General features: G+C 43.1%; 1 protein-coding gene across 2 annotated transcripts in view; it reads right to left on the bottom strand.

Annotated features, from left to right (window-relative positions):
- Positions 1 to 14,926, bottom strand: part of GABRB3 (gamma-aminobutyric acid type A receptor subunit beta3) — a gene marked incomplete at both ends in the record, with an annotated part of 196,129 nt that overhangs the window by 101,986 nt on the left and 79,217 nt on the right. Inside the window, 3 exons of one of the 2 annotated variants that reach the window (XM_082278671.1) lie at positions 11,420 to 11,487; positions 11,638 to 11,729; positions 11,901 to 11,980. In XM_082278671.1, the coding sequence (XP_082134797.1) occupies positions 11,420 to 11,487; positions 11,638 to 11,729; positions 11,901 to 11,980 (240 nt within the window). Of the gene's footprint in view, positions 1 to 11,419; positions 11,488 to 11,637; positions 11,730 to 11,900; positions 11,981 to 14,926 lie in introns of those variants that run through there. The other variant, XM_082278672.1, reaches the window with a different exon arrangement.

Genomic DNA, 14,926 nt, shown 5'->3' with positions numbered 1-14,926 from the left:
ATTGTTTATAAAAAGAATTGTAGGCAGATAATCAGCATTTTTAAAATAGCTAAGTTATTCCCAAGCTACCTCAACCATTTTTCTGAGGAAACAAAAAGGAAAAAATGCCGTAAGAGACACCATTTTTGATTAAAAGGAAATGAGATATTTCCTCCTTAAAATTGATTTCTCTTAATCACCTCTCGTTCATCACACAAACACACACAGGTACTGCTAACTACTTCTTACACATTCCATAAACCCTTACTGCCCAAGGACAACCTGGCTTTCTCTGTCCCACAGGTAAAGTGTCCACCTCATCTATGCAATTAATTTGCACCTACACTCTAGGTATCTAACAAAGGCTGCTTATGGGACTCTGTTACTTTCTTTAGTTTGTTTTCACGAAGTAAGTACTCTGGAAATCCTTCCTCTATAGCCACTTATCTATCTAAACTGAAGTGAACAACATCTCCACTGAATTTAAGTGCATGTAAACTGCCCAGTGTAGCTGCCCTGTGTTCAACCTCAAGCTCCTTTTTCTCTTTGTTGGTGGCTGTCACTCACCTGCCACAGCTTTCTGCTCAGTCATGCAGGTCAACACACAATGCATTTGAACTGTGTGGAGTTGCTGTCAAGGGGCATGAAGCCAAGCAAGACCAAGAAACAGAGTGCACCCCTCACAAACAAGTCTGCAACAGCAGTTTCCCATCATGAAGGGAATATCTATCCACCTATTCTCTCAAAGAAAAAAAAGAGCTCTGACAGCTGGGTAGAGTCAAGAGGTCATGCAGGTGGCATCCACTTCACTTACTGCCAGAAGGGTAACAGATGGGCATTTGGCTCAAGCCACACTCACTGTGCAGAGAATGGAAAGAAACAAGGCACAATGAACAAGCTCATTGAGCTCTACATGAGCTATCTTCTAATCCAGATCTGCCAGTCAGATCAGCTCTATCGCCCTCTGGAGAGTCACAGCTCTCCCACTAGAAAGGATGGCTACGTAACCTCACATGGATGCAACGAACTGCACTTTCTGGATAGATCTAACCAAACAAATGAAGTGAGCCAGGGAGTTTCCTTGTCTGAAGGACAAGTGTTGCTGCATGGCACAATTTGTTTCTATCTAGATTAAGTTATTTCACAGCACAAGTAGCTGCATCCAAGGTGCCTACTGGCAGTGGAGCTGGCATGTGCTAACCTCCAGAGAGGACCAAACCTGGGAAACTGCTGGGACAAATCCATGCTAATGGCTGACATACAACAAGTGCATGTCTGAGCATAGGTGCTGTGCTCAAGCACATTAAGTCTTAACATTCTACAGATCATCAGGAGCACTACAAGTCTTAAATTTAGCAGAGCCATAGTCCATGGCTCAAAACCAAAACTAAGGGTTATATATATTGTTCTGCAAGTCCGGAAGACATTTTCCTACATAAAGTTCCAGTTGGTTAGGGAGATATTTCTGTAATCCAAATAGAAACCTACTGTACATGACTGGAAAATTCTTGGAAAGTCCAAGTGAATAGCGTAGGATTCCTACCTGAATATTCCAGGAGGTCAGAAGCTAAAGCAAATCACTGCTGACGCAGAGAAAAAAAGACAATGTCAATGTGTTATATTATGAAAAAAAGGCCTATATTAATCTTTTGTATCTTTAACAACTAACAAGACTTACTGGTTTACCCAGTAATATTGAGAATTTAAATGCAATTTTGTATCATTTATTATTTTCAACTTCGGATTTTCAGTGCATTCTAAAATGTGCAGTAGCATAAAAGCCACCAAGAAAAATGGTCACTGGAAAACACCAAGAAAAATGGTCATCAGTTTGCAAAATAACATTTGATTAAGTAGGAAAATTACTTTACATCTTAGCCTTCTAAATCTGGAAGATTAAATTTCTTACTCTTCCTGACTTATTTCCCCACTGAAAAATGTGACAGAGGCTCAGATTCCCTACATAGCCAAGCACAGCTCCTGGAAGGCAAAGCCCTCAGCTTTCTGGTTGTACTTCAGCCCAGTCCAAAAGCATGAAGGGCCCTGCCCAGCCGAGCTCAGGTGCACCTGAATTGGATTAAAGCTCAACATTTGACATTGCAACTAAGCAATGAGCTCACATGCTAAAGCTGTGATGGGTAAGTAACCACCAGAATGGGAAACCTTAAAATATCCCTCATGTGAACAGGACATAGTTATGGGAATGAAGCCCTTCCTTTCAAGTAACTTTAGGGTTAACAGGCCAGCAGAGTAAGACAGTGGGGCTATCTTGTATCTCAGTTCAAAGAAAAAGGGATGACCTACTTTTAATCACATGGATTTGAGCTTGCTTTTAAAGGCTATCTTCTCTGTCCTACATGTATTCTGATTCAGGACTCACACAAAATCTACATGAAAAACCCTCTGCAGTTCGCATCATATACAGAGTTTACATGCAGTGCATTAACCTGCTGGCTAATACCACTTAGTCAACTAAAGCTCAGCTGTGTACCAGTTTAAGGCTGTCTTCTAATGATCTTTGAAAAGGCAGGTTAAGAAGGAGCAACAGGTGGAATTCACTCCAACATTAACTGAAAACTGAGCATCCATCCTAAATCAGTCAACTCCTCTCATTTTCTTCTCCATCCCATTACCCTATTAGTACCATCAGACAGGCACTTCAGGAGGGCCAGTCTTCCTTGTTGTCTTAAATACCTGTTTTAGAACAAAAAATACTCTTAGGGAAGTGCTTCTCTCTTGAAGGGCACTCTGATGATCAGCTCTGGCTGGATGCTGGTTGTACACCAGATAACCTATTTAAAGCTTGTGAGACAAGTCTTATTCAAGGACCTAACTCCCACTAGTGCAACCATCCTGTACAGAGCTCTGTGTTGGCATAACTTTGCAGCATCCAGAAATTCTAGCTGCACCAGAGGATCTCCGGCATCTCTGCAGAGTGCTGTATTGTGCCATGGAGACATACCCATGAACTAATGAAAATTCAACATTCATATTAGTATAAAGAAAAAAGTCATTAACTGCTACTGAGCTGCCAATTATCCAGTGTAACTGCAGACCTCCCAGCACAGCTGTTTTACCTTCCCTCTCTGCTGCATGCAATATTACATTCATATTGCAGATTACATTATCACAGCGACCTGTAACCAGTTCCTAACTGCTGAGAGAACAAATTATTTTGCCAAAATTATTGGTTCAAATCTGTAATAGTGAATAATGAATTAGACATGCCCAGACTTGGGGATTTTTTCCTTGCAATATCTGTAGCTGTGAGGAGCTGTGACATTCAGTTACAAATATTAAATAAACTGTCGCTTTGAGATGATTCTTCTTCCAGCTATTTTTTATGACTCTGTGTCACAGGGGAGAAAAGAAGAAAGTTTGTCCTGGATAAGCTAAAACCCCTAATGGTAGCTAAGTACTATCAACCTCTTCCACTGAAAGTTTTCATTATACTTCAGTATTGATGGATTGCACTTGATACTACACAAGTTTAAATCCTTTATATAATCACATCTTTATTAAAAGGAAAACTGTAGGGAAAAGTGAATTGTTACTAAATCATCCCCATGCTCTGGTGACACCTAAACAAAGATACTCTCCTCAAGTTACAAATCACTGGAGATTGTAAAAGTACCCCAGAGAAGTAGTAACATGTGTTCATTTTTTTCCTCCCCTAGCATCCACCACCAGCCAGTAGCAGAGTCAGGACATTTGGCTCCGAGGACCTCTGTGTCAGATGTGTCATGGAAGTTTCTATGTTTGTATGTTGTCTTCTGCCAAGCATGACATTGCCTGCTGTGCCTTTATCAAATTGCTAAGCTTTCTGTATCACTACAGACATTAAATTATCTGAATAAGAATTCAGTGCACTAATAAAGATCTTCATATAAATATCTCTCTTTCCTTTATCTCTTTTTTTTTTCTGTCCTCAAGGGAATGTAAAAAAATTGCTAGGTATAAAGTAGGTGTAAATCCATAAAGCTTCTGTGAATTTTCAACTCCTGTTAACTTAAATTAGTGCACTTCTTCATTACCTGGGCATTATAAAAGTCTTTCAGCAGAAGTAAAAATATATCATGGTCACATGCACAGAAGTCCCAACCTTGTAGTTTAGTAACTTTTCTATGACTACTATGTATATTTGAAATTACATACATGTGACACCAGGTGCAATCGACGCAAAGGTACTATGAAGGTACAATGAAGACTTACACACAGTGTTGGTGACTAATGACATCTCAGATGTCTAGGCATATACTTATGGCATTGGCATTTATTACAAATGACCTATGGGAAACTTCTCATCTTCGGCAGCATCAGCACGATACCAAAGGAACATCCGAAACCACACCAAAACATGCTTGTGAGTGTTGACAGAAATAATAATTAAATCAGAGCAGAGATCCACAGAAACAGAGTGCTGGAGAATATCTCAAAGAGTCAGCTAGCCCAGCCTCTCCAAAGGCAAGAGCAACACTACTGGAAGAGGTATTTATCTAATCTCTTCTTGAAAACCTGAAACAAAGGAGATGCTACAAAAAATGTAGCAAGATGAAAAACAATTTGAAATCATTTCCTTAATTTCTTCAGGTCTTAATTCAATTGGTTCTACAGAGAAACTGATCATCATTCTCTCACCACCAGCATCTTATATATTGGGAACTTTATTTCTTCTCCCCATACTATTTTTCACTGCTAAACAAACCCATTTACTTCAACATCACCACATATACCCTGTTTTGTAATTATATTAATTTGAAACCTTTTTTCCATTCCTTACACCTCCTATTTCTTTCCATCTCCCTAAAAGCAAGTGAGGAAACACTGGACACAGCATTCTTGTTCAGGCTTAACTAATGACAAAGCAAACCCTGTGTCTTGTGAATGACACTTCTATTTATGTACCCCAAGGTAAGATGTGTCTTTTTTCACTTACACTGCACCTGTGACTTTTTCGCTTGCTTTAGATTCTGGTCCAGTAAGGCCTTTTTTAGTGTCTTACTGCTTAGCCAAATCTTTATCATTTTAAATAATGGATTCATCGTTCCTTATATAATGCAGCACTTTGTGCTTGCCCCTTCTTTTTACAGGGCCATTCCTCTAGTTTGTACATATAATTTTTTGTCCACGGACTATTTGCAATTATTCCAGATTGATGTCATCACAGATCATATCTATTTCATCATCCAAGTCTGGATGATTCAATGTTGGCAGTTGGAGTTGGCTTTTAAATAGTTTATTGGCACCGCCCAGCAACATTAACTACCTCCCTGTCTCTGCATAAGCAGGTATTCCTTCCCCTTCAGAGTAGCTGCTTTCCATTGCAGATAAGCAGAAGCCTGTCATCAATTGCCTTGGACAAACAGGAGTCATTTTCCTATCATGCCAGCTGCTACAAGCACTCTTCTCTCTCTCTGTCAATAAGCACTATGAAACATGACAGAGATGGAGAGAGAGAGACAGAGTGAGGCAGGCTGGGGGAGTTCATGGGTACTGTCCTGAGGAAAAAAAATGGAGGAAACAAGGCTGGATGATCCTGTGGCCAGCTGGCAACTAGAGAGCAGGTAACCTGAGAGACAGACTATCCTCCAGAATCAGTGCCTGTTGCCATGCTCCTCTCAGTGGATGGACACTGGCTTGTCACCAGCACAGTGACAGCACTCTTTGCAGGGCTATGCTGGCCTCAGGAGATCCTTCCCTGCTTGGGCACTACTTCTTTCTTCTTCCTTTTTTTCCCCTCTATATTATCTATCAAATACATACATGTGTGTATATACACACATGCATGCAAAATTATGTATGTGATCTTTCTGCCATAGTATGATCTACTATTCTCCTTAAATACATTAAATTATAAAATATATAAAAGTGAAATCAGAATACAAAGTTATATATTCTATTTTATACTCCTGTGATTTGTGAACTAGTAATAAGCACTACACACGGGAATCTTCTTCTAGCTAGAAAACTTGTGTTTGCAATATGATCATGTAACCATTGTATCAGAAAAACTCCTTTAATTTCTCCATCTGAATCTTCAAAGTGAAGTATGTCACAACTAGGTTATGATTTCCTGCAGGAGGTAACATCAAGATTGTGTTTGCAAAGTATTTAGAAAGTATCTGTTTATGGGAGGAAACATAAGCTCCATTTACAGTAGAAAACATAGGTTACATTTCACTGTGCCTACTCAAAAACTATCCAAGTTGCCTTGGCTCTCTGCATAGCCTTTCAGGAAACAAGGACACCTCCCAGAAAGATTAATCCTTCCATTTTAAAAATAACAACCACACAGACACCTAAGATACCTGTTACAAATTAGTGACTGTCACCTTCTTCTGATTCCAGAGGGGATCTGGAGGAGAAGCTTTGGCTGTACATCTAAGGAACAATTAACTTACCTAAGCAGAGGTGTCTGGTGCCATTTTGGATTGCCTGGCTTATGCAGGACCCCTGCATAGGGCTGGCAGGTACAGCAAAGGATCTATGCTCGTTTAAAGGATAAAGGATCATGTTTGCTTCAGTTCTAGAGAGGCAGATGGAGTCCAAACAAGATACCTTGAGGCACCTAAAATATCTAAGAAGCGTTATTACATTGCCTTCTTTATTTTCAGCTCTCTTTTCTCCATCACCTGTATTGACAAGAACAAGACTCAGTTGTTTAAATTTCAGGAGCTAATACCTGGGCAGAGGACTCACAGGAGACCCGCACCAACCTGGACTGGAAACTGGAGGGCAAGTATGGTACTGTGAAACCAAAATGACAGTAGACACCTTTGCCCAAGCATCCACATTCTGTTCTAGATCTCCATTAACTGCACTTGTGGAGTTTAGCAATCCAGCTCTCACTTAGACATCTAATGCTGTAAATCTCAATTTACATAAACCACATCCAGCAAATTCTTTAACATCTAAAGCAAGATGTGACAGATCTCATTAACAGAAGCATGATGTTCTGCACCCTCAGTACTTCAGGTGAAGCATGAATTAATTCACCTAAAAACAATTATTTGTGTATCACCCTCAAGTAAAATAGACACTATTTAGTCTCAATGAGTAGTAACTTCAGTCGACCTTAGGGCAGCAACTAAAACACAGTTTGTCAGAAAGATGTCAAAATTGCTTTGAAAATCAGCAGGCACCCAATGCAGTCTATATGCATACTTGCAGTTTTATAAAGGCACGTACGTAAAAATAAAAGTTACAGTGTTAGCATAGAACAGATTACATCTTTTTTAGAGTGACAACATAGAATAGATGACATCTTTTTCAGAAACAACAACTCATCTGTTTTAAGATCTGACTAAAAACTAATTTTGTGACTACAGTATTCTCAAAACAGCAGGACAACTATATAGCAAATGATGCCTCCTGGGTTTTTCTGGTTTAATTTTATCAAAATTAGAGCCTTTGAGAAACCCTTGATGAACAGCTCTGAAGTCCTCTCTATAAACAAAGAGAATGCAGACAGCACTTCAGAGAGCAGTAGCATGTTTCCTGTTGTCTGCAAAACATTATCTCTAAGAAGAAAGGTTCATTTTTGCACTGATCCCCTTGTTTTCTCCACTCTATAGCATTGCTTCCCATAAACTATGGAGCACATTCTAAAATTATAGTAAAATGAAAGCACAGTACTTTAGTCTTCCAGCTATAATAATGACTTTAAAGAGGGGTTATTTGGAGATTCAAGGCATTGATTATTTAACTTCCTAAATACAGAAGTATTTAGGTGCTTGAAAATTGAATGCCTGGAACTACCGCATTTGATTCACAGACCAAACATTGAAGAAGAATCAGACTACAAAAAAAAATGCCAATTGTGGACACTGTCTGATTGGAAATAGGCTGACAAACTAGTAAAAGCACAAGAACTATTTCTTTTTCAATTCACATCATCTAAGCAAAACACCTAGAAACACAGCAAGAACAACACAGAATCAACCTGAACCATAAAAAAAGATAAAATTTAAAGCTAAATTATTGAAATCTGACATCAGTAATCCTCCATACTCTTTATTTGTAAGATGACTTACTGTATATTCTCAGTATTACATCTGTTGTTATTATTGATCAGTATTTTGTTTAGAGATTTATATTTCGGTACAATTTACAGTGATTTTAAATGAAATTATTGGAGGTAGGCACAAAAACAGGTAGGTGCTTAAGTATCCATCTACACATATAATTTGTGAAATAGGCAAATAATTATGGGAAAGAATGTACAGGTTAAGCAGGGGAGTAAAGCACACTGAGATATAGATACAGCTATATGTGCAGGTCATTAACAGACTGCAGCCCTTCCCTGAGCAATGCACTTCTTATATGCAACTTCATTAATTCCTCCTTGCTACCATATTTATGTAACTTAAAGTGTAAATATCAAAGCATGTGATCTTTATATCATACATGTTTACAATTTCAATAATGCTAATCAATATTTTCAAGATGTTATGAAATCAAATAGAAGCTGCTTATTTATAACTTTTCAGTAAAACAATTTGATGGTCTGCAATCCTGATACTTGCATCTGTCCTCCTGATCCAGATTAGCATTTCAGCATCAAAAATAAAGAAAAATGTTAATCATTCCATGTAATCCAAGATGTGCATGGCTATTCAGTAAGTCTATTCTAAAATATAGCTACAGGTAGTCAATGTATAGGGCAAAGGACTTTTAGTGATTTTCAACAGAAAGACTAAAACCACACAAATAAATTTTTTAAATTATGGAAAGCTTAATAAATAACTAGCAAATAAAGATTCATAGAGGAATATATTATATATAAACCTACAGTTTGGTTATGAATAGAAAAGAGCATGATACAAGCTGTAATTCCTGTTACAAAGAATTGTTATCATTTCACTGAAAGCTACCTTACAGGCTGCCTATAAGGTAGCATAATAAAACTTGCTGTAATGACATTTTATTTATGTCCATAAAATTGAAGAATGTTAAATCTCTGGCTATTTTATTTTTAATACAGAGGTAAATTTTAACAAGCTAATTTATACAATGTTATACCAATGTCTAGATTTAACTCAAAGGAATTAATGTCCATACTACCACAGTTCACACAGAGAAATTCTTGTAAGATATTTCAGTAGTTGATGAGGCTAAAGGTCAACACTCCCAAAAACTGCTGGGAATTAAATGAAAGAATATGTCAAAGTTTAAAAGTTTAGTTGGCAACCAGCATGAAGTTCAACAGCTCTGCCTCAGGTCTTCAGACTAACAGTGTCTTTTTTTTCCCATCCAAATTACTACTTAAAATAAATACTTGAGTAATCTTGAAAAGCTCCTTCTGTTCATCCTTATTCACTGTTCATTGATACATACTCAAGAATCCTTGCAGACCAGTATAGTTACTTAAAACAAGTAGAAGTAACCAACTCAGGCAGTACGTGAATATAGCTGTGCTTAGTCAATGACTGCTTTTCCAGGGAGGTGAGACAAACTCAGCAGAAACTCTGGTTGTAGTAAGGTGTTCACCAACCAGAAACCCTTCCTGCTCATTTTTGCTGAAGTAAACTAGAACAGTTTTTGTAACAAAAGTACTTTAGCAACTTTCTTCAGAAACACATAATTTGTTTCTGTTGCAAGATCTGTATTGATTTTTTAAGACTTTGCATTGCCCCACGATGGGGCACAGAAAAAGCCACTTCTCTACAGCTACTCTGGCAGCTAATAGGCAAGAGTGGGCACCGACTCCTGGGGCAGCTAGAAACTTAAGCAACTGGTAGTACACTGACACACTGTTTGGGGGAAGGGGATGGCACCCATCTTCTTGAGGAGCTCCCGTATCACTGAGGATGTGATTACCCAGCCTAGCACAAGAAGCAGTTTAATTACTTACTTTTCCTTATACCCCTGCTATAGTGGGTTGGACAAGTTGTTATTTAAACCTAACAGGCTTTCCTGCAGCTGGGAAGAAAAAAGAAAAAGTACAAAAAGCAGCATACATGCCCTCATTTTCTTTCCAATCTCAGTATGCCTTTTTCTGGTATTTATTGCCTCTCTGGCACTTCACATACACAGTGTTATATATTAATTTAATGAGTCATGTAATGCTTCCCTAAGACTGGAACATATCCAGAGGTGGGGAAGGTGGCAGTGGGGATAGTGAAGTCAGACTTTTCAATTGCTCTTCAGAGACAAGCTTTCATTCAGCTCCCATTTTTTTACTTGAGAAGCAATCCTACAGGTACAGAAAAGCCTGTCAAATACATGAGGCATCGCTGCAGTTGCCTGAATCTGCATGAAGCCTAAGACAAACTCTTGTAAGTAAGAACTATCTCATTTTTTTCCCACCTGAATGAGTAGAAAGGCTGGCATTGGTGACACTTTTAACTGCAAACAGGTAACTGTATCTCAGTCAAAAGCACTTTTTAAGAGATGAGAAGTAGAGGAAAAGTTTCTCTCTCAGAATTTCAAGTAGAGGGTGTGAAAGTAGTGGCAGGATTAATAAAAATACAGGGATCACGTATGAAGCCGAGATACACCAGCTTGCAACAGTTCATTGAAGGAGAGGTAGCGCAGTGTGAGCGTTATAGGTACTACAAGAGAGCTCAGCTTCCAAATGTGTAAATATTACTTTTAATGCTACAAATGTAACTACAGCATTGCAGAGTGGGCTGGTCTTTCTACACGTGGTTTGCAAAAGGAAGAATACAAGGAAAAAAAAGCTGAGACGCAGAGAGAAGGAGTAACTTGCTCAGGATCATGAAAAATCCACCTCAGATTTAGGATTAGGCCAAGAAACAGAAATTATAGCTTCTAACCTCGAATCATCAAAGTATACAGACGAGAGGACCAAAACGCAGAAAGGCACTAAACACCTCCCTGTCCATCGGTGAACCCGACAGCCCCGCACAGCATCACTTTCCGAGGCAAGACTAGACTACAATTCCTCCCAAGTCCATTCACAACCGCGCCGGCTCTGGGTGCTCAACAAGCCTTAAAGCACTCGCACATGTCAGAGTTTGCCCACAGACAAGCTGGGCTGCTCGGTTTTCTTCCCCTGAATCGTGCAAGAAGCAGGGAGATGCCGACAGCCGCGGCCCTCCATCGCCGGCCCGGGAAGCCCGCCGGCCGCCGCCAGCCCGCCCGCATCTCGCCGGCTGCGAGGCCGCCGGCGGAGCCCCAGCGAGCTCCGGCCGCCCGGGGGGACAGGGGGAGGAGAAGGGAGGGCTGGTGCAAACCGGCTGCCCGGCACACTCGCGGAGGCGGCCGCCGGCAGGGAGAGGGAAAAAGGGGGGAAGGAGGAAAGCGCGTCTCCAGGGAAATAAAGTTTTCAAGAGAAGAGGGCAGCGCTCGGAGCCCCGCGCAGCCCCGCCGCCGTCCGCCGAGGCAGCAGCGACTTCGTGAGAAAGGAGGGATGGGGAACGGGCGGCCGTGACCCGCGCCACAGCCCCGGCGCCGGCCGGGCTCGCCCGCTACTCACCATGTTGACTTCGGAAACCATGTCGATGCTGGCGATGTCGATGTTCATCCCCACGCAGACGGGCGGACCTGCGAGCAGACCAGACCTTTACCAGGCAGCGAGAGGTGCCGCAGCAGCGGGGGCGCGGTGGCCGGACCCGCCGTGCGGGAGAGGCGGCAGCGCCGGGGCCAGCTGGGGGGGGAAATCTCCAGGCGGCAAGCCCGGGTAGGGCGACTCACCTCCGAAATCCGGCCGGAGGCGGATGTCGTAGCCCTTCAACAATTTATCCACAGTTTCTTTCACGAAGGACATGTTGCCGGGATCGTTCACACTGTGGGGAGAGAGAGACGGGGGTGTCGGGCGGGAGGGGCAGAAGCCGGGGTGCGAAGGGCCAGGGGCGACAGCGGGAGCGGGACCGGAGGGGGAGGGCTGGGGGGAGCGCATCAGCTTGTTCCCCTGGAAAACGCATCCCGCGCCGCCGCCGGGGCACACTGGCACCTACCTCTGGGCGCAGCAGACCACGGCCACCAGGACGGGAGCAGAGAAGATCCCGAAGATCCTGACTCCCCCAAAGCCCCACATCCCTCCGCTCCACGCTCTCTTCGCGCAGCAGCAGCAGCAGCCGCCGCCGCGATCCGGCTGCCCCGGCTGCCGCTGAGGAAGAGGCGGAGGCGACAGTCCCCGTTCTCCCCCCACCTCGCCCTCCCCCCCCCCAAAAAAATCCCCCACTCCCTGCCCCAGAACCACCACCCGGCCCGCGGGAGCCGCCCGCGCACCCGGCTGCGCCCGCCCCGCGGCCGGACGCCGCCGAGCCCCGGAGGAAGCTGCCCTCCGCCGGAGCCCGGCCAGCCGCCTCCCCTCCGCCCGCCGCCGCCCGCCCCGCCGCCTTCCCGCCAGCCGGGAGGGGAGGGGAGGGGACGGAGGGAGGGCGCCGCCGTCCCCCGGGCGGAGAGCCCGAGGTGGGGCGCCGGGGGAGCGGGGCTGGCGGGGCCGGGGCCGGCAGCGAGGGGCGGTGGCTCCCCGGGCACCGCCTCGAAGCACGCCCGACCTCGGCACGGCACCGGCCCCGCGGTACCTGCCTGGAGGCGGCGATGCTCGCCGGCAGCCCCCGCGGGTTCTCCCCGCAGCCGGGTCCATCTCCCCGAGGTAGGAGCGGGACTGCGGGGACAGGGCAGCCCGCAGGGTCCCCCCCGGAGCCGGATGAGAGGCGGCTGCCCGACGCCGTGCTTCTGTCCTCCCCTGCCCCTAGGCCTGCCTCTCTGTTTTGGGGTACTCTGCCCACCTGCCCCGTGGCCCATCCTGGGAGCGATGCCCGGAGCGAGCCGCTGGGGCGGGAGAAGGAGCTGGCCTGGGAACCCTGCCGTGACCTGCAAGGGCCTGAATGCGTCCCTGCCATGGCCAGGGATGAGGTGTGCATGTACATCTGACAGGCCTGAGGGTCCCTTCAGCCGTTCCTGCGAGAGTGCCACCAGCACTGACCAAGATGGACATGCTTTGCCAGGCAAATCTCCACTGGGTTCAAAACGCGTGTAGGCACGCTTGTCATACGGGACAGTAATGAAGGCAAACGGCACGGGTATCAAAGAGACGTAAGGCGAGAGTTGTCCCCTGTCAGCTTCTGGATGTTGTTAACTTTGTATAAAACATTGGTTGGGTGAAGGCAGAACAGTTGTTACTATTTTTAATCTTCTTCCAGGTTAATTAGTTCTTTCAGCAGGACTAGTTGGCGTGGAAACAGAATGCTGACTTAGCTATATTGGTTCTGATTCCAGAGGCAGCTCCTCACCGCTGGAGCTCTTCACCATGCTCTATGAACATACAAACGTGCCCTTGGCCAGCTTCTGATTCTCGTTGCATTGCAATCAGCAGCCACTGGTCCATGACAAAGCGCAACATTTCAGTAGCCAAGGGAGAACAGCTATGTCTTTCTTTTGCACTTTTTCTCTTACCACCTGTTTTTCCTTCCACATATTCTCTTCCCTTTGAGAAACTGCTATGAAAAGGGTGGACATTGAGTAATGTTGTGGTGTTATGTACAGGTGAGAAAACATGGGTGGCTCTTCCTCTGTCCTCAACAAATTCTTGAAAAGAAAGACAAATGCAATCCATTGTTCTGACCTTGTTGCTTTTGCAGTTATTAATAAAGATTCAAATAAAAGAAGGAGCAGGCTCAGTTTTAAAAATAATATTAAACTCTATAGGCAATGCAAAAAAATGTAGAGAAACTGAGTGTTGCCAAATCTTGTGATTTCATGTTAATATTTGGGTTTTTAATAGTACCATAATTACTATGATTATAAAGTAAGGAAAAATCTTAGCTTTCATTTAAAAACCTTATTAGGCTTATGATGAAAGCCTGAGAATTGTGGCACGAAGCATACATGACTCAAGGGCTCAAAAATGAAAAGTCAAATAATAAGTAACTATGTAAGTAATTTTAAGGCTCTGGGTCCTAATGGTTTTTTAATGCTATGAATGGGCAGTATTGAAGACCAGTTTTTTCAAAGACTTCAGAGGAATTGAATTTAGGGAAGGGTACTAATTCAATTCTGTCCCCCTAAATTCTGAAAGAAAATATTAACACCAAAGAAAATATTTCTCATGAAGAATTTAACGTGGTTTAAAAGCACATTTAAGCACTAATAACTTTTCTTAAATAGATTGTCAGTTTTATAACAGAAATAAAAAAAGTTAGAGAACAATATTTCTGATTAATGTGCTATCCTGGTACTTTGGAAACACATCTGAGGTAGGAATGAATCAACAGTGCTGTAGAGTCTGTCATATTTTATCACACTTCATTTAAGTATTTGTCTTCTTGATCTTACAGAGCAGCCATTTCCATTTACTTGGGAGCAGCATAAAGATAATCTAGGCTGGAACTGATGGAACAAGGAAGTATTTCGTGGGTTATGGAGCATTTGTTCCTTGGGACTCTGGATTCAATTAGGCTTAGTAATAACCAAAGGATGCTAAAAGTTATAACCAATCAATGAATTTCATGAAAGGTAAAAATCATCTTGACTTGTCTGTGACATGGCATTTGCAGTGAAAGTAGCACTGTGGGTTTTGTCTGGAGAAAAGGCTCAGAACAAAGCTTCTGTGGCAATGGACTGGGGGTAAGACCCACCCAAGACCTGCACCGGGCAGAGTATTCAAGGACATAGTGGATGCCCAGACTTTTGGGAAGCTATTTAATGTGGCCAATAAGGAAAAAATGGGCACAGAAATAGACTCCTTGTCCTCCCTCAAAATTCACCGCCCTGACTTTGCTTCTGGAATTAGACTCCGAAACATCTCCTTTCAAAAGGCAAGCAGGTTATCTCAAGGAATGGCTGGAAGGAGTCTGGGCACTTTTATTCACTAAAGCAAAACAAAGCATCCAATCACAACTTGTAGATTGTCCATCCAAGAAAATCCCAAGGATATATCTCCTGAGATAAGCCCAGACTGCAGGACCTCAGGGTAAACCTTTGTTTTTTGCAATGTTCCACTTTTCAGCAAATAGTTAAGTAAGGGAGAGGGAAG

Source organism: Coloeus monedula, assembly GCF_965178545.1.
Source record: "Coloeus monedula genome assembly, chromosome: 3".
Lineage (NCBI taxonomy): Eukaryota > Metazoa > Chordata > Aves > Passeriformes > Corvidae > Coloeus > Coloeus monedula.
The sequence above is the reverse complement of the archived record's forward strand: the minus strand, read 5'-3'. Positions and strand labels throughout refer to the sequence as shown.